The sequence below is a fragment of the Scyliorhinus torazame genome, chromosome X (assembly GCF_047496885.1).
Source record: "Scyliorhinus torazame isolate Kashiwa2021f chromosome X, sScyTor2.1, whole genome shotgun sequence".
NCBI lineage: Eukaryota > Metazoa > Chordata > Chondrichthyes > Carcharhiniformes > Scyliorhinidae > Scyliorhinus > Scyliorhinus torazame.
Window position 1 is genome coordinate 29,311,247 of NC_092738.1, and position 21,859 is coordinate 29,333,105.

Here is a 21,859-nt window from a genome sequence, read left to right on the forward strand (position 1 = left end):
TATTGCATGGTTCTTTCTTGTAGGGAGGCAGCTGCCTTCTACTGGCACAGATAAAACTGGGAACAATGAAGTATACTGCATGCGATGCATACTTATAGAACCTACAGAAATGCCACTTACTAAAATGTTTTTTTTAAAAATGCCTGACCTTGTCAAAAAGGTTTATTTTCATCAAGCAATTGGATAGTAGAAAAGATCTTCAAATAGCACACTTAGCTGCCTCCCATCAAATAGCATACTTAGCACCTTCTCAACAACAAATTCAATTTATACAGCACCTTTAACATAGTAAAGTATCCCAATGTCCTTCATGGGAGTTATGAAAGAAAATTTTATTCAGGTCAAATCTGCATGCACAACAAAAAGTCAGACTTACCTGTGTTCAGACACAAGAAACACAGTTAACTAACCCTTCAACAGTGACAATACTTGTTCAGAAATACAACTTTATAAAAAATATACTTTTAACCAACGATCCTAAATGTGTGCTTCAAAAATAAATAAGGGCTAGGCAGGAAGCTTTACTCTTAAATTAAAACGCTCTTTATTGTTCTGCATTTGACAGGATTCCATACAAATCAATACAGACTCTTTTATCCCATTTTAAACAAAGTATGCACTTGCACTGTGCAAGTTCTACTGTTCTGGAGACCTGTATCAGTTGAACATTAACCTACTGCTTGGAAGAATATTCTAAGGGGAAATCACATTTTTAAAATGTCCATCACAGCAGAGCAAACAATATGTACAATATGTATAACCCATTCAATTTACAACAGAATGCTGTTTGCCACACTGGTTTCTATTTTGCTAGTACTCTTCAAAATATAGAGCCAAGTGTAAGAATGTCAAAATAGTCTGTGCTTTGGTTCTTACCATTCCCAGATCAATTGATTTAGGAGCAGCAAGCAAATAATTGGCTAAATGAGCATTTAAAGTACTGGAAATTGAAATTCGAAAGTACACAAATGCAATTCAGATTATGGAACAGTGTTAATGCGACAATTTGCCTTTTTATGAGGAGCTGCTAAAGGAGGTGGCCATGGAAATAGTGGATGCATTGGTCGTCATCTTCCAAAATTCTGCAGATTCTGGAGCAGTCTTGGCAGATTGGAGGGCGGCATACGTTACCTCCCCCAGTCATCTTGGTGTGGGTCTCTTTGAGATAAGTAACGTTAAAGGGTGATGGATTACAGGTCTCAACATTCTGTGGCACAGCTCTCCATTACCGCAACATACCGGATTACTCAGAAATTCATGATACAAAACACATTATGAAAATGAAATTAGTTTGAAATGTAAATTTTTTTTTTTTTTAAGAGTACCCAATTGTTTTTTTCCAACTTAGGGGCAATTTAGCGTGGCCAATCCACCTAACCTGCACATCTTTGGGTTGTGGGGGTGAGACCGACGCAGACAGGGGGAGAATGTGCAAACTCCACACGGACAGTGACAAAGGGCCGGGATCGAACCCGGGTCCTCGGCACCATGCGGCTGCAGTGCTAACCACTGCGCCACCGTGCTGCCCCTAGTTTGACATTTTAAATTGATTTTTACTGGGATGTTAAACCACCTTCTTCCAGAGATTTAATTACAACCACCAAAAACTTTTTGCAAAAAGGTTTTGTTATAATTGAAGAGTACAGTCAAGTGCCACATCGGAAATAATAAGCACCAGAATAATTACAGGCTTAGTGTATATTACATATTCAGTATGTTTTGCCAGATTCTGGCTGATCCTTCGCTTATACATTATTGAGAAAAGTCTGGTATTTTTGTCATGTCGGGATATGTTACTTAGTATTCCATCTCCATATTTGGACTGTTGGTCTTCACATTCCAAAGTTGTCTATGGTTAGCAAGTGATAATGTGGTTCTGAATATCTGTAAAAACTTAACTCGTTTATAATGACATTAGTTAAATAATGTTCTCACTTTACACAATGGGCAAAACAAAATAGATGTAGTGCATTTGGATTTCCAATAGGCATTTGATAACGGAGCCACACAAAAAATCTCATGGTTTCGGATAATGAACTGGCTAGCTAAATAGGAAACAGAGTTGGGAAAATGGGTCATAGAATTTACAGTGCAGAAGGAGGCCATTCGACCCATCGAGTCTGCACCAGCCCCTGGAAAGAGCACCCTACCCAAGCCCACACCCCTACCCTATCCCCGGAACCCCACCCAACCTTTTTGGACACTAAGGGCAATTTAGCATGGTCAATCCAGCTAACCCGCACATCTTTGGACTGTGGGAGGAAACCGGACCACCTGGAAGAAACCCACACAGACATGGGGAGAAAGTGCAAATTCCGTACAGACAGTGACCCAAGCCGGGAATCGAACCGGGACCCTGGAGCTGTGAAGCAACTGTGCTACCACCGACCCCCCCCCCCCCCACCCCCACACACAATTTTCAGGTTACTGTAATTAATGTCGTGCCACAGGGATCAGTGCTAGGGCCTAAGCCAGTGATGGGCACCCCACTGCCCATGAGACATTTTGTTGACCATTGCCCAGGTGTAGGGTTGCCACACTCTTCTGGTTTCCATCCGCGTAGTTTTGCTTTCCTACCGTTATTACTAAAGTGATACACACATAAAGCACGGGCAAGTGAGGAAAGGTGCATAGTGATTGACCAATGACTGCAAGAGCCGTCCAAACATAGCACCCCTACGGTTCAATAGGCACACCCCGCAAATCCTGGATATGCAAGTGCCGTTAGCAAAATTACCCTAGCCCAGGAGACCAGTGGAAGTGGGAGGTTGAGCTTTTTTATGCTACTTTTGCACTTTAAAGTGTAAATATTTATTTTGTTTATGCCATGTGAAGTTGAAGACAGTTATATTAATATTTGAATGATTAAGCAGTTCCTATAATTAGTCATGAAATATTCAGCACATATTAAAATGTTTTAAATCCTATTCATGGGGTCATGACTAGTGCACATGCCCAATTTCATTCCTATGGCCCACTGATGTGAAGGAGGGCCACTCATGCAGCCCACTCACTAGCCTAGATTGCCTAGAACTGACCCAAACTGCCTACAATCTGAATCAATAACCTGGATGAAGGGACCAAATGCACTGTAGCCAAATTTGCTGTCGATACAAAGATAGGTAGAAAAGCAAGTGGTGAGGAGAATACAAAAAGAGTTTGCAAAGTAAATAGGTTAAGAGTCAGAGCAGAAATTTGACAGATAAGAGTGTAATGTGGGAAAAAGTGGGAAAAGCACTTTATTTAAATGGAGAGAGACTACAGAATGTCGCAGTCCTTGCACATGAATCACAAAATAATCAGCATGCAGGTACAGCATTTTAATTAATTAGGAAGGCAAACGGAATGTTGGCCTTTCTTGCAAAGGAGATGGAGTAGAAAAGTAGAGAAGGCTTGCTATAACTGTACAGGGTGTTGGTTAGACTGTACCCAGAGTACTGTGCAGTCACCTGATGAAGGAGCAGTGCTCCGAAAGCTAGTGATTCGAAACAAACCTGTTGGACTTTAACCTGGCGTTGTAAGACTTCTTACTGTGCGCACCCACTCCAACGCCGGCATCTTCACATTACTGTTTTGGTGACCTTACTCAAGGAGGGACATACTTGCACTGGAAGCAGTTCAGAGAAGGCTCACTTGGCTGATTCCTGGGATGAGCGGTTTGCCTTCTGAGGAAAGGCTGTGACTATACCCATTGGAATTTCGAAGAACGAGATGATCTTACTGAAACATAAGATTCTAAGGGGGGAGGGGGCTTGACAAGGTGGATGGTGAGAGGATATTTCCTCTTATGAAGGAATCTAGAACTAGGGTGCACAATTTAAAACTAAATGGGTCTCCTGTTTAAGACTGAGATGAGGAGGAATTCCTTCCCAGAGGGTCGTTAGTCTTTGGAATTCTCTTCCCCAGCAAGCAGTGGATGCTGAGCCATTAAATATAGTCAAGGCTGAGTTAGACAGATTTTTGATTGACAAGGACGTCAAATGTCATGAGGGGCAGGCAAGAAGGTGGAGTTAAGGCCACAATCAGATCAGACATGACTGGCAGAGCAGGCGTAGGGGCTGAATGGCCTACTCCTGCTCCTTTTTCTTATGTTCTGATCCATGTTAGCTGACACTGGAGTCAAATTCTTCTTTATAAAACAGTTTTCCATAAACAGAATATTGTAAAAATGTCATTAATAATGACAGTGATATTACATTCAATGTGAAAATAGTCGACTAGGAATCAGAAAGTCAAATCTGAAAATATGATGCTGTATAAGCAAACCACTAGAAATTTCAATTTGATCCTGACTCAGCCAGTTCCAATTTGGCAATTCCAGTTTTATGCAGATTTTGTTATATTTTGACTCATTACATACGGCAGGAATACAATGCACATTTAATATTGCTTATTTTCACTCATCTATAACAATCCTTTACTAAAAAAAGACTAGTTTGAACATTCCTTAACGATAGTGCACTGTTTTAACTGTTGACCTCACCATTACATGGTATTTGTTTGTGATATATTACAATACTGTCATGTCCCCAGAGTTCTTTGTGAAGAAGCAGTTTGCATTATTAGATCAAACTCTAAAAGGGATTCCCTTTGGTTTGGAAGGGCTCCTGAATATTCATGGTTTGGCAAGTATGAATGGTAGACACAGTGTTGTAATTAGGTAAACTTTCAGTCACAGGGAATCCTGGAAGTTCAAAACTATAGCATGAAGTAAGAATTGCAGGGGAAAGGCTATCCGATGATATGAACATTTCCCTTCCCACCCACAAAATATAAAAATTGTTGCACAGTTAAAGAGCTCGTACAAGTATTGAGTAGAATTTCCAGTTGTGGGTTACATTGAAACTACAAATAAGAACACATTTCCTTCATTAACCTTGTTTCAATTGCACAAGATTAGATCATTGGTGCTGAATCCCAGATCCCACAAGAACTTGACAAACATCACAGCAGATTTCAAAAGACTAAAACAGCTACTATATACAAGTTGTAGACATGGTTAACAGAAAAACAACAATTGAGACTGAATGTCCTCAATAACTAGTTGATTAAATCGCACAAGTATAACCAACCTTAGGGTTCCATATCACCACCAGCCCTTTAAAAAAACGAGCACCAGAATCAATGAAACAAAATAACCACAGGGTTTTAACAGTGAATACAAAAAGCCTATTTTACCGTTAACACTTAATTGCGTTGCAAGATCATTTTGGCAAGCTTGAAGAAAATGCAGATAAATCAATCAGCGATATGTGGATTTAGCAAAGTTTTCAAAATGAATGAGGACATTGGGCACAAAATCCCAATAGATTTTACTTCAATTTCCTGCAGTTTTCCACTGACCCTGGTTATGGACTTCCAGGAGTTAATCAAAACATGCATTTAGCAAAATACACTGTATTCAAAATGCCTTTAAAAGATCTTTTCAGGGTTTGAAGGCAGCTGGAGTTGGTTATTGGTCACTTTTAAAGAAAAGGGAAAAGATCATGAACATTCACGTTCACGTGCTCAAATTTGTTACAGCTTGGCTCACCATACTTCAAAGGCTGCATGCAAACACTTCCATTCTGGTCCCCAGAAAGTCAGCAGTTAAGCTGCCTTAGATGTAATTCCATAAATTTTATCAAAGTTATACATTGATTGTATTTGTATACAAATTACAATATTTGGTGTGAAAATATATATGCATTCCACTTCAACAAGGATTTGCAAAAGGTTTGCATTTCCTGTGTTGCTGACCCAAACTACTTGCAGGAGCAACTATCATTGGCTTTTGTTCTTTAACCACTTTTACCAACCCCACTCTTGTCACTAATGCCAAGTAAACAGAAAATGATTTTGTGACTTCCACTTGTGACCATGGAGTGGTTGGTCACATAAAGGGCTGTTCCTGTTCAAAGTCACAGAAAAGCGCTCTTTTTACCCAGATCCGGGTGGAATTTTGATGAAAAGGCGTAGGTGAATGTTAGAGGAGTAGTTTACCCCTGGAATGGGATGTCTTCTGATCACCGGACCCGGCAGAAAACAGTGAGAGGTTTGGCTGGAAAGTTGAAACAGTCTTGTGCTTCACAGACAGTCTCTTCCAGCATGCAGGCGGGGGAGGGGCAAGCTGCAAGGCCCCAGATACAGGAACTGATGACTTTTATCAAGGAGGAATTCCATAAACAGAGGAACGAAGTGCATGAGGATCATGCAAAGGGCATTGCAGAAGCTGTGGCACCCCTGAAGAGTACTTTGGGGCAGATGGAGAGGTGTTTGGCGGTGCAGGGGTCACAGATTCGGGAGATTGAAGGAGTGATCGCGGACCACAGCGATCGTGTGGTGGCTCTGGAGGCGGAGGTGGGGCTCCTAGGAGACCTTTGTAAAATGCTGAGGGCAAAGGTGGAGGAGCAGGAGAATGCCTCGAGAAGGCAGAACCTGCGAATAGTGGGCCTGCCTGAAGGAGTGGAAGGTGTGAGTGCCACGAGGTACGTCTCGAGGATGCAGGCGGGATTGGTGGCAGAAGGGGTGCTGGATAAGGCACCTGAAGTGGACCGAGCGCATAGGTCTCGGAGGCAAAAGCCTAGAGCTGGTGAGCCGCCGCGGGCGGTGATCGCGAGACTCCATAGATTTGTGGAGAAAGAGAAAATTCCACAGTGGGCCAGGGAGAAGCGTAGCTGCGACTGGGAGGGAAATAACGTCTGGATTTATCAGGACATCGGAGCGGAGTTCGTAAAACGGCGGGCAGGTTTCAACAAGGCCAAGGCGGTGCTGTACCGGCGGTAGATCAGGTTTGGGGTGCTCTATCCGGCGAAATTATGGGTGACGTTCGGAGGGCGGGAGTATTATTTCGAGGCCCCGGAAACGGCCAAAGACTTCATTAAGGAGCATGAACTGGGGGAGAACTGAGTGGACAATGCTTGGGTACCGGGGTGCTGGCACTATGTAATGGTCGGGAGCATGTTTGTAGTGGGTGTAGGGATTGGGGGATTCTCGATTTTTTTGGGGGGGGGGTTCTGTTCAATGTTGAGATTGTAAGGAGTTGTAGGGGTGAAAAGTTTATGTGGGGATGGATATTCCCATCCCCCCCTCCTGTTTTATGGGACTGTTTGTGTTTAACATCTGTTTGTTTGCTTTTGGAGAAGGCTACCTGTAGTTCAGGAGAAGTCCTTGTTTGGGTGGGGGAGGGTAAGGCCAGCAGGAGGCCTTTTTCTTTGAGCTGAGGAGTGGGGGGGGGGGTAGTGGGAGGTCATTAGGATGTGCCTTTGGGCAGGGGCAGCCGTGCTAGCAGGTTATGCTGGTGAACGGAAGGGAGGTGGTGGGGGAGAAGGCCAAGAGGGGTGACCGGGGGGAGGTTGGAAAGGGGAAGTGGGGGGTGGAAGAAGGGGGAAGGGGAAAAGCGGGGGGGGGGTTTCTGCGACGCGGCAGGGGGTGAGAGATGACATTGTCAAGGGTGAAGAAAGGGGCCATCTGGGATGGGCTAGGTACAGAGTGGAATTAAGGGGCAGGAGTTAAGTGGGGAAGATGACGGACGGTAGAGGAGATTGGAGGCTCAGGCCTCCGGTAAGCTTGGTAACGTGGAACGTCCGGGGACTGAATGGGCCGGTTAAAAGGTTGTGGGTTTTCGCACACCTCAGGAGCTTGAAAGCGGGGGTTGTCTTTTTGCAGGAGACACATCTCCGTGTGAAGGACCAGATTAGGTTGAGGAAGGGGTGGGTCGGGCAGGTTTTTCACTCGGGGTTTGATTTGAAATCGAGGGGTGAGGCGATTTTAATGAGCAAAAAAATGGGATTTGTGAGTGCGAAGGAGGTGAGGGATCCAGGTGGGAGATATGTGATTGTGAGTGGGGTATTGGAAGGGGCACCGGTAGTGTTGGTAAATGTGTATGCCCCAAATTGGGATGATGTGGGTTTTATGAGGGGGTTGCTGGCAGCAATCCCGGATTTGGCCACGTACCAGTTGATCATGGGAGGAGATTTTAACTGTGTCCTGGAGCCGAGGGTGGATAGATCGAGCCCCAGGTCGCTGGGTAGGGTACGAATGGCAAGGGAGCTGGGGGAGGGTTTATGGAGAGGATGGGTATGGTGGATCCATGGTGCTTTCACAACCCAGGGGGGAGTATTCCTTCTTTTCACACATCTATGAGGTGTTTTCGAGGATTGATTACTTTGTAGTGAGTCAGGAGATTTCGGTTGGGGTGGAGGGGGCAGAGTATGCGGGGATAGTTATCTCGGACCACGCACCCCACTGGCTGAATATTCGGTTCAGTACGGGACGAGAGCAGAGGCCGGGGTGGAGGTTTGACTCGGGGTTGTTGGCGGATGGAGGTTTTTGTGATAGGTGCGGTTGGTGATTAGGGATTATGTGGAGTTCAATCAGAATGGGGAGGTGTCAGCAGGCATTTTTTGGGAAGCACTGAAGGCAGTGGTCCGGGGAGAAATTATCTCATTTACGGTTCGTGCGAATAAGGAAAGGAGGGTGGAACATGACCTTCTAGTGAGCGAGATAGTGGAGGTGGACAGGGAATATTCGAGGGTGCCCACCGTGGAGGGATTGGCGAGGAGGAAAAAGTTGCAGGGGCAATTTGACAGGCTGACAACGGAAAGGGCGGTAGGGCAACTGCGTAGGGCAAGAGGGATGCAATACGAGTATGGGGAGAAGGCGAGCCGCATGCTGGCACACCAGCTGCGGAGGCAGGCTACGTCCAGGGAAATATTGAAGATCCGGACTGGGGCTGGGGATGTAGTGTCAGAGCCAGGGAAGATCAATGAGGCATTTAGAGAGTATTACCAGGGACTTTATGAGGCAGACCCAGGAGGAGAGGAGGGGGACATGGGGCGGTTTCTGGACGAGCTGGAATTTCCCCAGGTGGAGGAAGCAAAGAGGCAGGCGTTGGAGAAGCCCCTGGGGCTGAGGCAGGTGCTGGATAGTATCAGGGGTATGAAGTCGGGGAAGGCCCCTGGGCCGGATGGGTACCCGGCAGAATTTTATAAGGAATTTGCGGCGGACCTGGCACCACATGTGTTGGGGGCGTTTAATGAAGCGCTGGAGAAGGGGGAGTTGCCGGAGTTGATGAAGCAGGCAGTAATCACACTAATCCCCAAAAAGGGAAGGATCCGGTGGAATGTGGATCGTATAGACTCATATCACTATTGAACACGGATGTGAAAGTATTGGCTAAGTTGTTGGCGGGGAGGATGGAGGATTGTGTCCCGGGGGTGGTTGCAGAAGATCAAACAGGCTTCGTGATGGGCAGGTAGCTCGCAAGTAATATAAAACGGCTGTTGAATGTGGTGATGAATCCATCGAGAGCTGTGATACCGGAGGTGGTGGTGTCCATGGACACGGAGAAAGCATTTGATCGGGTGGAGTGGCGATACTTGTTCGAAGTTTTGGGAAGGTTTGGGTTTGGGCCGGGATTTGTGGCATGGGTGCGATTGCTGTATGTGGCGCCAATTGCGAGGGTGAAGACGAATGATATGAGCTCACAAAGCTTTGACTTACACAGGGGTACGAGGCAGGGGTGCCCACTGTCGCCGCTGCTGTTTGCGCTGGCCATAGAGCCATTGGCGATGGCTCTCAGGGGGTCGGCAGAGTGGCAGGGGATAATGAGGGGACAGAGGGAGCATCGGGTGTCGCTCTATGTCGATGACCGCTTGCTGTATGTTTCGGATCTGTTGGAGATACACTGCACTTAACGTTGGCGGGGAGGGTCCAAGCGGTGAAAATGAATATTCTGCCGAGGTTCTTGTTTATCTTTCAGGCTCTCCCCATCTTTATACCAAAAGCCTTTTTTCGGAAAGTGGACACAATCATCTCTGACTTTGTATGGGCGGGGAGGACCATGCTACAGAGGCAGAGGCAGCAGGGGGGGTTGGCATTGCCAAACTTACTTCATTATTATTGGGCGGCGAATGTGGACAAGGTGCGGCGGTGGTGGGAAGGAGAAGAGGTAGAGTGGATTAAGGAGGAGGAATCTTGTAAGGGGTCTAGTTTGGTGGCTATGGTGACGGCAGCATTGCCAATGGCTCCGAGTAGGTATTCAGGGAGCCCAGTGGTGCAGTCCACGGTGAAGATATGGAATCAGCTGAGGAGGCATTTTAGGGTGGAAGGGATGTTGGTGCTAACGCTGCTGTGCGAGAATCATGGGTTTGAGCCGGGGGGGGGGATGAATAGTGTGTACAGGAGGTGGAGGGAAGTGGGGCTGGTCAAGGTGAGGGATTTGTATTTGGAGGAAGGGTTCGCCAGCCTGGAGGAGCTAAGGGAGACGGTAGAGCTGCTGAGGGGGAGTGAGTTCAGGTATCTACAGGTTAGGGACTTTGCATGAAAGGTCTGGAACGGGTTTCCTAGGTTGCCGGGATACACCCTGCTGGAGCGACTGCTGCTTCCGGATGTGGAAGGGGAGGGAAGAATTGGGGATATATATAAGTGGCTGGGGGAGCAGGGAGGCGAGCGGGTGGTGAAGATCAAGGAGAAATGGGAAGCGGAGTTGGGAATGGAGATCAATTGGGGAGTATGGAGTGAGGCACTGCGAAGGGTAAACGGGACCTCCTCTTGTGCAAGGATGAGCCTGATACAGTTTAAGGTGGTGCACAGGGTGCATATGACTCGGGCGAGAATGAGTGGGTTCTTTCAGGGGGTAGCAGATGAGTGTGAGAGGTGTGGGCGGGGGCCAGTGAATCATGCGCACATTTTGGGGTTGTGAAAAATTGGGAAGATTCTGGGCAGGAGTGTTCGCGGTCTTAGCCAGGATAGTGGAGGAGGGAGTGGACCCGGACCCTTTGGTGGCGATATTTGGGGTTTCAGAGAAGCCGGAGCTCATGGAGAGGAGGAAGGCCGATACCTTGGCCTTCGCCTGTCTGATTGCACGCCGACAAATTTTGCTGGAGGTGGAATGGCGGTCGGCATCGCCACCGGGGGTAGCAGCATGGTTGGGTGACCTGTATGACTTCCTGCGGTTAGAGAAGATAAAGTATGAGTTAAGGGGCTCAGCAGGGTGGTTTGAGAAAAGGTGGGGGATGTTTGTGACCGTGTTTGAGGAGCTGTTCGTCGCAGGCGGGTGGGTGAAAAAGGAGAAAAATCTGTACAAACTGTATAGTTGATTGTTGGGAAGAATGTTTCCCGGGGTGTTTATTTGCTGTAACCTACTTTGATACAAGTTTGAATAAAATGCGTTTTTAAAAAAAGAAAATGATTTTGTCTTATTTTGCTAAATTCACAGTCTGAGGATAAGTGGCATCAAGGCATCAAGCAGTGACAGGCTAGGTGCAGAGTAATATTTTCCCCACCAGGTCTGGACTTCAAACTTAGAAGAGCTTTCCCTACTGAATCTGTATCATCACCCGCCTTCCTTCCAGCAAACAGGCCAACATGATGTGGAGATGCCGGCGTTGGACTGGGGTGTGCCTAGTAATAAGTCTTACAACACCAGGTTAAAGTCCAACAGTTTAGCTTGGAATCACTAGCTTTCGGAGCGTAGCTTCACTCGCCTGATGAAGGAGCTACGCTCTGAAACCTCGTGATTCCAAACAAACCTGTTGTACTTTAACCTTATGTTGTAAGATTTCTTCCTCGGCCAGATTAAGACTGCCAAGTTATGGGCAGTTTTGTGTTATAGAAAAGACCCAGTAGAAACTGAATTTAGATTCTTCAAATCCATTTATGTATCATCCTTGCAGCTGGCAAAGAACAAAGATTTTAATCCCATCAATGTGGCAGAATTTGAACAGACTAATGTTACACACTGGGCGGGAGTTGGTTAACTCAGTTGGCAGGACAGCTGGTTCGTGATGCGGAGCGACGCCAACAGCGTGGGTTCAATTTCCGTACCGGCTGAGGTTATCCATGAAGGTCCTTCTCAACGTTGCCCCTTGCCTGAGGTGTGGTGATCCTCAAGTTATATCACCACCAGTCAGCTCGCTCTCTCTCCTTTGAGAGCAGTCTATGGTCCTCATGGACTATGGCGACTTACACACACTGAGCATCCAATGCTCCAAGTTGAAAGTACACCAGGTGAATTCATAAATAAAATTATTGTAATGGCTTCCATGTTAATTGGACACTTTGGTAGAGCAATGTCATAAGCCAAAATTGTGTGGGTTACATTGTAATATCTGGACGGTTTATACGATTTAAAATGTACTTTATAGCACCCCATCGCATCATCAAAACACCCCAAAAAGATTCACCCAGAGAATTACGTCTCGTTATGCAGTGACCTGGTAAAATGCAGCAATCATTCAGCGCCAGCAACACAATAAAAAGTTTTAAAATAATTTTCTTTTGATCATTAAGATCAGGAAAATTTACAATTTCATATGCTATGAAATGGTTTTTTTTGCGTCAAGAATGCAGATGGTCAAGCTTGGGAGACAGAGTTGGTTTGAATATTTTGCGCAGGAACCACAGCCCAGTGGTTTGTTTAAACAAAGCGTGTTGGAAGAAAATGCTCCTGTGCCGCGTGCAGTTGTTTTTATGTTATGTTAGGCGATGGATTTATGAAGCTGGCAAGCTGAGCACTAAAACAGGATGGTGGTAAACACGTATTCAGAAATGACATGTAAATGGACTGAAGAGGAATAGTTTAGGCACAAATAGAACTAAATGCTGGATCAGAATTCTATTTGACTTTGGTGTGCATATTTACGTAGCACACGTCATGGGAAGCAACATAGGAATACAGAACCTTTTCAAAAGCCTTTGTGGAACCCTTACTTCAAAGATCCTCAGTGAGGAATTGCTGTTATCCTCATACTCTGCGATGCAATTGGATAAGTAACCATTGGAGTGGTGGCATGGCTAATGGTAATTCCTGGCAGTGCTTGTGCAATTGATACTGCCACTGGTGCAACAGAGACAGCCACTGGGGCCATGGAAACTGGAGGTGCCATCCCCTGGGCAATGGTCTGGGCAAGTGCTGCAGGCAGAGAAGCAATCTCAGGATTAAGATGCTGTGCTGTTGGTGCAGCATTGGTAGGTGGCGCAGCTGAAGCTCCAGCAGTTGCCACTAAATCTTGTTGGGTGACAGGTCGTGGTTGAAGTGCTTGGCTACTCAAAGTGGTGTGAGTCTGCGCTATACCATGGTTGTAATTGGTGATTGCGCCCACAGTTGGTGCTGCCAGTGTTTGCTCTGTCGCAGTGGGAGTGGAAGTCAATGTGACCACCTTAGTTTGGTTGCGGAAGTGTGCGTTTTGCTCCAAAAGTACCTCATTAGTTGCCATCAAATTTGAGATCTGCTTCTTGAGTTCCTCAACACGCTTTCGGAGCATCAGATTCTCCTCCTCTAGAAACCGATAGTCAACTGGACGTGAATTAGGGATATTAAAATCATAAGTTTCAAATCGCAAGCCATCGACTCTTCGTCGCTTTAGGACATGGTCGTAATCAGTATAGCGATCGGTGTCATAGAGGTCATCGAATGGGTCATATCGACGCACTACAGGTGAAAGCACTTGGTCTCTTGACAACCTCTCCAAAGTTCTGTTTTCATACTCGTATTCATCACGTTTCAAATGTCGGAATTTGCACTTAGATCCTCTTTGACAGTCACCTTTCAGGAAGTCTCGGCAGATTGGGACCTCACCTTTTTTAAAAGAGAGGTCAGAAGGTGAAAGGCCAAGACCCATGGCCACTGTAAGACGCAGGCGTGGGGGAAGCTCTCCTGACTTTTTGTAATGTTCCTCATCCTCCTTTGTTCCATGAATAAACTTGCAGTTAATGCGGGTGCACTCTTTGTTCTGATAGTCATGACAAAAGACAAATTCATTCTTTTTTACACCCAAATCGGACACCTCATTAATGTCAGGGTGGTAGAACTTGCAGCGCTTACCACGTTTGCAGACATTGCGCAGGAAGTCACGGCAAATATCATCTGAGCTGTGGCCAGCCTCATCATTACCACTGTTAAATAAATTATCTTTATCCGGCATCTTCACAGACTATTTCTGTGCTTCTCAGCCACTGTACACAAAAACATCTGAAAAAGAAAATCAAGGCACATCTTTACAGAGAAGGAGGAATTCGTCTACAACCTAAGTGTTACTTGAACCACTGCATTTTGTGCTCAGCGAGCTAAGTGATAGTTGTGGTGGGAATGAAAACGGTTTCCAAATCTGTGCGTGCAGTGTCAGCAACAAACATTATCAGGTTAGTTGCACCACACAGTTCCCCAAAATTTGTCTTCACTACATCAACACCAACTAGAAAACTATCTCCCACTGTATCAGAGTCACACTTTCATTTCGTAATCATTGATCCTTGGTCCGAGTTGGGGAATGAGGAGTGTTAATTTGTACTCAGTTATAGCTTGTTTTGTGCTCTTGATTTATGTTCATCAAGAGCTTGCTTGAGATTTCATTTTGGATATTAGCACCAGCAAAGGAAAAAAAAAAGAGAACATTTGCTTTGTCAGTCTGGAATACGTTAAAACACTGCACCTATCATGTAGGCCAATATAACATTTTGGAAAAGTATTTTTAGATTAAGGATTTTCATTGTGGATTACTTATTCACACGCAATGTACATGTATGTTTTCAAAAGTATCAGAGAGTTAATCACCACATGGTGTTTTCACACACCTCCAAACACTAGAGGCAAAGTGGGGGGTGTATGTTTTTCACCCGAGGAATGATTCCTGGTTATGGGATAGGAAAAAATTACAAAAAGGAATTAAAAATAAGGAGTACCTGACTCACAGACCAAGGCAAAAAAGTATCTGCTTGTTTGATTGGAAATAATTTGATGACCCTTAGCATCCCAGGCTAAAATAAGAAAACAAAAAGAGTCAGAGTTCCCATTTCGGATTTCAATTCTGTTACCTCTGCTGGAAAATGTACATCTGTGAATCTTGGGTGCACACAGGCTGGGATCAGATATGCTGTCACCCATAGTAAATGAGCCTGCCAATAATGGGCTGAATTGCCTCCCTCATCTGTACTTTGTGATGGGTAAATCAGTACAAAACATTCCCTGAGTGCAGGAGCCTTTACACAGAATACAAATGAGTATTCATCCATTTTAAAAACATTTTTTCCAATTCAAGGGCAATTTAGCGTGGCCATCCTTTTTTTGGGGGGAGGGGGGGGGGTGAGACACACGCGGACACGGGGAGAATGTGCAAACTCCACACGGACAGTGACCCGGGGCCGGGATTGAACCCGGGCCCTCGCCGGGACCCACTGCACCACCATGCTACCCCGCATGAGTAGTCTTCCATGATAGGGAGTTGTTGTTGCTCTCCCATCTCAGATTGTAATCAAAACAAGTCAACCCAAGTCTGATCCTGATAGACCAGCCATTATGAATTCAACGAAATACATAACAAAGTAATTAATTCTGCATTTCTTTTCAGAAATGACTGTGTCTGCAGAGCCTCCATATTCAATTTTTTCAAAATAAATCAGAGCCAGCAAAAAGTTAAATGACAATTGAAGCAGCTGTTTAGACAACATAATATCAGAAATTTGTGAAACATAACATTTTTTAAAATATAAATTTAGTGTATCCAATTCAGTTTTTCCAATTAAGGGGCAATTTAGCGTGGCCAATCCACCTAACCTGCACATCTTTGGGTTCTGGGGGTGAAACCCACGCAAACACGGGGAGAATGTGCCAACTCCACACGGACAGTGACCCAGAGCCGGGATCGAACCTGGGACCTCGGCGCCTTGAGGCAACTGTGCTAACCTTGCGCCACCGCGTTCCCCCGTGAAACATAACATGACTGTTGCTTATTTCTGGTCTGTTCCGACTACAACCTATAAACCAATAGTGGAATACACACCTACAACAGAACAGAGAATGGATCCTCCTCCTTCTGAATGGAGTACAAGGCAAACACTCTATTCCTTGTAGCATATCGACTAGTATGAAAGTTTACGAAAAATCTTTCGCAATATATCTTTTATCTGTCTAGCCTCCAACCCATTCGCCCCCCCAATCCCCAATATATCAAATGTATAGGATATCTGCTTTCAATATGATGAACTGTAATCCTCACAATTTATAAAAAGCTGTCATTCTAGTTTCACAAAGACGAGTTTCACTGGCAGCACTTATTTAACAAGTGAAATCGATTGGGTGCTCATGAATTCAGCCACATTCGGCATGTGGATTTGGTGAGGTGTGGGGTTGGGAAGGTGAGGAAGACAAGTTATATTGATGTATAGCGCCTTGTGCGGAATCTAGAGTTAAACACCAAGCCGTGAGATTCACAATCAGTGAAAGTAGCCTTCATGCGCATAAGAGATGTTAATGCATAAAACCCATAATAGCCTGCATTTTGAATAATCTCATTAAATTTAGACCAGACATGTTTTAGTATAAAGGATAAAAATCAGAAGCAACTGTACCCAACAATACCATGATTTTTAAAAAGATAATCTTGTATCAAGATATGATCCTAAAATGCCATGTAAAAAAATAAATCATCGTACCAGAATAAACTTGTGTGGAATTCTGGAAAAAAAATAAGGATTTTAATCCTGAGTACTACCAGAGCTATTCAGACCAGAGACTCAAGTTTGGCCCCAGGTCTTTGCTGAGATAGTCACTTCTAGCAATAAGGATTCTGCAACTGACCTTTGTGACCCTCGAATTAACTACAGATTGGTATACTAACCTGCAATATATTGTGCTACGGAAGGCTAGAATAAAGGCTCACTTCTGCAACTGCTCCAGCTTTTTGAATTCAATCACATCATCAAGCAAAAGTCATGGCTTGCCCAGAGTAGGAATCAAGAAAAAAAGAACTGAAAAGCGAACTGCCACAAACCTCCTAGCAAACAGTTACATCATAGAACATAACAGCGCAGTACAGGCCCTTCGGCCCTCGATGTTGCGCCGACCAATGAAACCACTCTAAAGCCCATCTGCACTATTCCCTTATCGTCCATATGTCTATCCAATGACCATTTGAATGCCCTTAGTGTTGGCGAGTCCACTACTGTTGCAGGCAGGGCATTCCACGCCCTTACTACTCTCTGAGTAAAGAACCTACCTCTGACATGTGTCTTATATCTATCTCCCCTCAATTTAAAGCGATGTCCCCTCGTGCTGCACATCACCATCCGAGGAAGAAGGCTCTCACTGTCCACCATATCCAATCCTCTGATCATCTTGTATGCCTCAGTTAAGTCACCTCTTAACCTTCTTCTCTCTAACGAAAACAGCCTCATGTCCCTCAGCCTTTCCTCATAAGATCTTCCCTCCATACCAGGCAACATTCTGGTAAATCTCCTCTGCACCCTTTCCAATGCTTCCACATCCTTCCTATAATGCGGCGACCAGAATTGCACGCAACACTCCAAATGCGGCCGCACCAGAGTTTTGTACAGCTGCAACATGACCTCATGGCTCCGAAACTCAATCACACTACCAATAAAAGCTAACACACCGTACGCCTTCTTAACAACCCTCTCAACCTGGGTGGCAACTTTCAAGGATCTATGTACATGGACACCGAGATCTCTCTGCTCATCCACACTGCCAAGAATCTTACCATTAGCCCAGTACTCTGTCTTCCTGTTATTCCTTCCAAAATAAATCATCTCACACTTTTCTGCATTAAACTCCATTTGCCACCTCTCAGCCCAGCTCTGCAGCTTATCTATGTCCCTCTGTAACTTGTAACATCCTTCTGCACTGTCCACAACTCCACCGACTTTAGTGTCATCTGCAAATTTACTCACCCATCCTTCTACGCCCTCCTCCAGGTCATTTATAAAAATGACAAACAGCAGTGGCCCCAAAACAGATCCTTCTGGAACACCACTAGTCACTGGACTCCAGTCTGAACATTTCCCACCAACCACCACCCTCTGTCTTCTTCCAGCTAGCCAATTTCTGACCCAAACTGCTAAATCACCCTGAATCCCATGCCTCAGTATTTTCTGCAATAGCCTACCGTAGGGAACCTTATCAAACGCTTTACTGAAATCCATATACACCACATCAACTGCTTTACCCTCTGCCACCTGTTTGGTCACCTTCTCAAAGAACTCAATAAGGTTTGTGAGGCACGACCTACCCTTCACAAAACTGTGTTGACTATCTCTAATCAAATTATTCCTTTCCAGATGATTATACATCCTGTCTCTTATAAACCTTTCCAAGATTTTGCCCACAACAGAAGTAAGGCTCACTGGTCTATAGTTACTGGGGTTGTCTCTACTTCTTGAACAAGGGGACAACATTTGCTATCCTCTAGTCTTCTGGCACTATTCCTGTAGACAAAGATGACTTAAAGATCAAAGCCAAAGGCTCAGCAATTTCCTCCCTAGCTTCCCAGAGAATCCTAGGATAAATCCCATCCGGCCCAGGGGACTTATCTATTTTCACACTTTCCAGAATTGCTAACACCTCCTCCTTATGAACCTCAAGCCCTTCTAGTCTAGTAGCCTGAATCTCAGTATTCTCCTCGACATCATTGTCTTTTTCCTGTGTGAAAACTGACAAAAAATATTCATTTAGCACCTCTCCTATCTCCTCGGACTCCAAGCACAACTTCCCGCTACTGTCCTTGACTGGCCCTACTCTTACCCTGGTCATTCGTTTATTCCTGACATATCTATAGAAAGCTTTAGGGTTATCCTTGATCCTACCTGCCAAAGACTTCTCATGTCCCCTCCTGGCTCTTCTTAGCTCTCTCTTTAGGTCCTTCCTAGCTAACTTGTAACTCTTGAGCGCCCTAACTGAACCTTCATGTCTCATCTTTACATAAGCCTCCTTCTTCCTCTTGACAAGTGTTTCGACTGCTTTAGTAAACCACGGTTCCCTTGCTTGACCACTTCCTCCCTGCCAGACAGGTACATACTTATCAAGGACACGCAGTAGCTGTTCCTTGAACAAGCTCCACATTTCCATTGTGCCCATCCCCTGCAGTTTTCCTCTCCATCCGATGCATCCGAAGTCTTGCCTCATCGCATCATAATTGCCTTTCCCCCAGATATAACTCTTGCCCTGCGGTATATACCTATCCCTTGCCATCACTAAAGTAAACACAATGGAATTGTGGTCACTATCACCAAAGTGCTCACCTACCTCCAAATCTAACACCTGTCCTGGTTCATTTCTCAATACCAAATCCAATATGGCCTCGCCTCTCGTTGGCCTATCTACATACTGTATCAGGAAACCCTCCTGCACACTTTGGACACAAACAGACCCATCTAAAGTACTCAAACTATAGCGTTTCCAGTCAATATTTGGAAAGTTAAAGTCCCCCATAACAACTACCCTGTTGCTTTTGCTCCTATCCAGAGCATTAGCAGAAGCCTGGGTGCCTATAACACTGCTGTATACACCTACCTAATTTCAGAAACATTTGGATTGTGCATTTTCACTGCTGATCTCTATAGTTTTCCACCAGGCTCCTAGCAAACAGCAAGCCACCACTTGAGGAGCAAGGAGCAGAGAGGACAGTGACGAGAGCAGAAACTGCAACTTTCCAAAAAATATTTAAAATGTTCCACTCTCAGCAGCTCAGCATTTTGTTCCTCGTTTCAGAGAGCCTGATACAATAATCATCATCAGCATCATCAGACTAATGACATTGTGTGGCTAATTCTACAAGCTGCTGGAAATGTACCTATGTGGACACTAGGTGCAAATAGGATCAGATAGGCTGCAATACTCTTCATGGTCAAATAGCCTATTGGCATTCACTGCTCAGGTTCACAAATGAGGAATGTCAACTTGGGTGAGATACTGGAGAGATATCAGCAGCAGTGGAACTATACGTCTAGATGAGTCACTATTTGCAGAAAAGTAGAGGCATAAGTGAGAAAAAGAAAGTCCTTTAAAAAACCTTGTTGTGCAACTGTAAATGTTTTCAGTTATCAAATTTCAGGATGTCAATTAAGGAGTCACCTTTTTCTTTAATTTCCCCGTGTCTGCGTGGGTTTCCTCCGGGTGCTCCGGTTTCCTCCCACAGTCCAAAGATGTGCGGGTTAGGTGAATTGGCCAATGATAAATTGCCCTTAATGTCCAAATTGCCCTTGGTGTTGGGTGGAGGTGTTGAGTTTGGGTAGGGTGCTCTTTCCAAGAGCTGGTGCAGACTCAGGGGGCCGAATGGCCTCCTTCTGCACTGTAGATTCAATGATAATCTATGATTAATCTAGGACAAAGGTTCGGCACAACATCGTGGGCCGAAGGGCCTGTTCTGTGCTGTATTTTCTATGTTCTATGTTCTATGTTCTCATTTGCATCAGAGAAGGTCCACTACTGACATCAGTTAGTGCATGTCAAATAGCTCAGCTATATCAAAGGAATTGTAACCTCTATGCTTAAGCACATTTTCAAAATTGTACAGTAGTGTCTGAGAAACAAATATTCAGGGTCATTTTCATCCCCACAATTTTTCTTTTTAAAATTCTTTCATGGGAGGGCAGCACGGTGGCGCAGTGGTTAGCACCGGGTTCAATCCTGGCCTCGGGTCACTGACCGTGTGGAGTTTGCACATTCTCCCAGTGTCTGCGCAAGTCTCACCCCCACAACCCAAAGATGTGCAGGGTAGGTGGATTGGCCACGCTAAATTGCCCCTTAGTTGGAAAAAATGAATAAAAATAACAGTTCTTTCATGGGAAGTGGGTGTCGCTGGCAAGGCCAGCATTTGTTGCCCATCCCTAATTTCCCTTGATTTGAGTGGCTTGCAAGGACATTTCGGAAGTTATTTAAAAGTTAACTACATTGCTGTAGGTCTGGAGTTTGACAGCGTGTAACCTCATGTACCCTGTCAAACCACAAATTGAATTTCAAACTACATTCATCACCTCCAAGCTGGACTTCAATCCTATCCTTGTTTGACCCAAGAACTCCATCTCTGTTGTGTTAAGTCGGGGTGTTAATGTTAATTTATTATTTATGTACGGGGGGGGGGGTTTGGGGGGTTGCTTTTTTAAATTGTGTTTTGTACTTAACCCTGTTAGGTTCTTTTTTCTTTCTCATTTTGTTATTGATATTTTATGAAAACCTTTAATAAAAATTATTTTAAAAATAAAAAAAACTCCATCTCAATCCAACCAGAATCCTAAGTCCCAGTCGCTTAGGTCTACATCGACTTCCAAACTTTCCAAAATTCTCATGAAAAATCTCTCAATGGCCTCACCCTCAATTTACTTCTAGAATCTTTTCATTCTTCAACCTCATCCTCCTTGTACATCACAACCTCTTTAACCTCCCTTTAATAAACCTTTCGCCATCAACACCCATATCCTTGAATTCTCTTGTTAGACTTTTCCCACCGTACTACATCTTTCTCCGCCCTCAAAATCCCTCTTCAACTACACTTTGGGTCACCTCACCTAACTCTCACTGAGGGCTCAATCCCCTCCTCATGAAGTCCCTTGGATCTTTTTGGCACATTGAAGGCATTATCCAAGGATGAACTACTGTACCAAAGAAAACATTTCACTGGGAAACAAGAGTCTCATTAATAGCAAATATTGATTCCTTAGTGTTTCAAATGTAGAGGTGACCCACGAATTCTCAAAACAATGCTAATAAACGTCTGATTTTCAGAGATATTAACTGCAAATCACATCGTTTCACAGTAACAGGCTGGTCGAGGATTCGAAGGCTGTCATGGGATTTCTAGGCCTTAACTTCCTGCTGCATAAAACAATAGCAGAGACGCGCAAACAAAATTACACCCTCACTCAGATCAATCTGGCATGTTTAAACTGTCGAAATAAATATCAGAGAAGATCAGAACGGTTACAAAATGGACAGAAAAAAGGAATGTATTTACATACACAGTTCAGCGCCTTCACTCCTCCAAACACAACGAGCGTCAAACGAGTCCTCCCAGACAAGAGCGGCTCAGCACCAAACAGCGACGATTTGTCCGCCTAATTTCTTTCAGTCATATTACCAATTTCATTC

General features: G+C 44.7%; 1 protein-coding gene across 1 annotated transcript; it reads right to left on the reverse strand.

Annotated features, from left to right (window-relative positions):
* Window positions 1-520: 520 nt before the first annotated feature.
* LOC140405463 (zinc finger CCCH domain-containing protein 10-like) lies at window positions 521-21,846 on the reverse strand. Its single transcript, XM_072493924.1, has 2 exons — window positions 21,730-21,846; window positions 521-13,954 (listed from the first exon to the last, which is right to left on the reverse strand). The coding sequence occupies exon 2, from the start codon at window positions 13,905-13,907 to the stop codon at window positions 12,705-12,707; it is 1,203 nt and encodes a 400-aa protein (XP_072350025.1). The 5' UTR covers window positions 13,908-13,954; window positions 21,730-21,846; the 3' UTR covers window positions 521-12,704.
* Window positions 21,847-21,859: the final 13 nt, after the last annotated feature.

Excerpts from the sequence above, each read along its gene's own strand:
- LOC140405463 (XM_072493924.1), bottom strand. The coding sequence starts at position 13,907 with ATGCCGGATAAAGATAATTTATTTAACAGTGGTAATGATGAGGCTGGC.